This window comes from Lepidothrix coronata, unplaced genomic scaffold (genome assembly GCF_001604755.1).
Source record: "Lepidothrix coronata isolate B3197 unplaced genomic scaffold, Lepidothrix_coronata-1.0 Scaffold327, whole genome shotgun sequence".
Classification (NCBI taxonomy): Eukaryota; Metazoa; Chordata; class Aves; order Passeriformes; family Pipridae; genus Lepidothrix; species Lepidothrix coronata.
The window spans coordinates 89,613-91,133 of record NW_016690507.1 but is presented as its reverse complement, the minus strand read 5'-3'; the positions used below and the strand labels follow the sequence as shown (position 1 = coordinate 91,133).

The following is a 1,521-nucleotide window of genomic DNA, read 5'->3' as shown; positions in this document are numbered from 1 at the left end:
GGGACTCTTTGGGGACCCCTGGGGACCCTCAGGGCTGTGCAGAGAGAGGCAGAGGTCGAGGAAGGGGACCCTCAGAGCCCTGCAAGGCAAAAGAGAGGTCAAGGGAGGGGATGGGGACTCCCGGGGACCCTCAGGGCTGTGCAGAGAGAGGCAGAGGTCGAGGAAGGGGACCCTCAGAGCCCTGCAAGGCAAAAGAGAGGTCAAGGGAGGGGATGGGGACTCCCGGGGACCCTCAGGGCTGTGCAGGGCAAAGCAGAGGTCGAAGGAGGGGATGAGGATCTTGGGGACCCCTGGGACTCTCAGGCCAAAGGAGAGGTCAAGGACAGGGAGGGGAGGGGGACTCTTGGGGACACTCAGGGCTCTACAGGGCCGAGATCCCAGACAGGGGAGGGGATGGGGACTCTTGGGGACACTCAGGGCTCTACAGGGCTGAGATCCCAGACAGGGGAGGGGATGGGGACTCTTGGGGACACTCAGGGCTCTACAGGGCCAAGATCAAGGACAAGAAGGGGATGGAGACTCTTGAGGTCCCTCAGAGCTCTGCAGGGCCGAGACCACACACAGGGGAGAGGGGACGGGGTCTCTGGGGGTCCCTCACCCCCCCCCAACGACTCACGTAGAACCTGTTCCGTGCCACCGACAGGTCCACGCCCTCGCTCAGCCTCCTCCCCTTGTCCCCCGGCTCCGGGCCCTCGTCCAGCTCCAGCTCGTGGCTCTCCAGCCCCAGCCCCTTGCGCTTCAGCGTCTGGGGGGGACACAGCGGGGCCATCAGGGGGGTTCCGCAGCCGCCCCGGCCCCCTCCCCGGGCCGCCCCCCCCGGCCGGTACCTCGAGGATGTCGGAGTTGGTGCGGCTCTCGTGGGGCTCGCTGTACTCCGTGTACTTGAGCAGCACCTTGTCCATGTCGGTGCTGGCGTACTGGAAGAGCCGGTTGGTGCTGTTGAAGATGATGAGGGCGATCTCGCAGTCGCACAGCACGCTCAGCTCGTAGGCCTTCTTCATCAGCCCGAATTTCCGCTTGGTGAACGTCACCTTGGGGGGGGGACACCGCGCTGGAGACCCCCGGACACGGCCCCACACCCTCCTCCCGGGGACCCTCTGCAGGGCCCAGCACCCCCGAGGGTGGTGGGAGCACCCGGAGGTTTTACCCCCCGTCCCCGCTGCCCCCCCTGAGCGGGTCCTACCTGCCGGTTCCGCTGGTCCAATATTCGGCTGATCTGTATTTTTTTACGGCCCATTTTCGCCTCCTGCGCCGGGTTTCGGGGCTGGAAGAGAGCGAGAAGCCCCTGAGCCCCCCGCAGCCCCAGGGCCGCCCCGAGCGAGCATCCCCGCCCCAGCACCGCCAAAAATAAGCTTTTGCTGAAAAAAAAAAAAAAAAATAAAAAGAAAAAAAAGTTTTTTCGGAGGAAGTTCTGGGTTTTTTGGGTTTTTTTTTTTTTTGTCCTGTCTTCCGCAAAGATGGCAGCAAACTGGAAAGTGGGGGGAAAAAAAATGAACTGGGGAATTCTGATGGGGTAGAGGG

At 63.0% G+C, this 1,521-nt stretch overlaps 1 protein-coding gene across 1 annotated transcript in view; it reads right to left on the bottom strand.

Moving 5' to 3' along the window:
• Positions 1-1,237, bottom strand: part of MEF2B (myocyte enhancer factor 2B) — a 4,833-nt gene extending 3,596 nt beyond the window's left edge. The window contains exons 1-5 of the mRNA XM_017838175.1: positions 1,184-1,237; positions 828-1,031; positions 617-745; positions 325-342; positions 255-290 (exon numbers count right to left, since the gene is read on the bottom strand). Of these exons, the coding sequence (XP_017693664.1) occupies positions 255-290; positions 325-342; positions 617-745; positions 828-1,031; positions 1,184-1,237 (441 nt within the window). The remainder of the gene's footprint in view (positions 1-254; positions 291-324; positions 343-616; positions 746-827; positions 1,032-1,183) is intronic.
• Between the last annotated feature and the right edge of the window lie 284 nt (positions 1,238-1,521).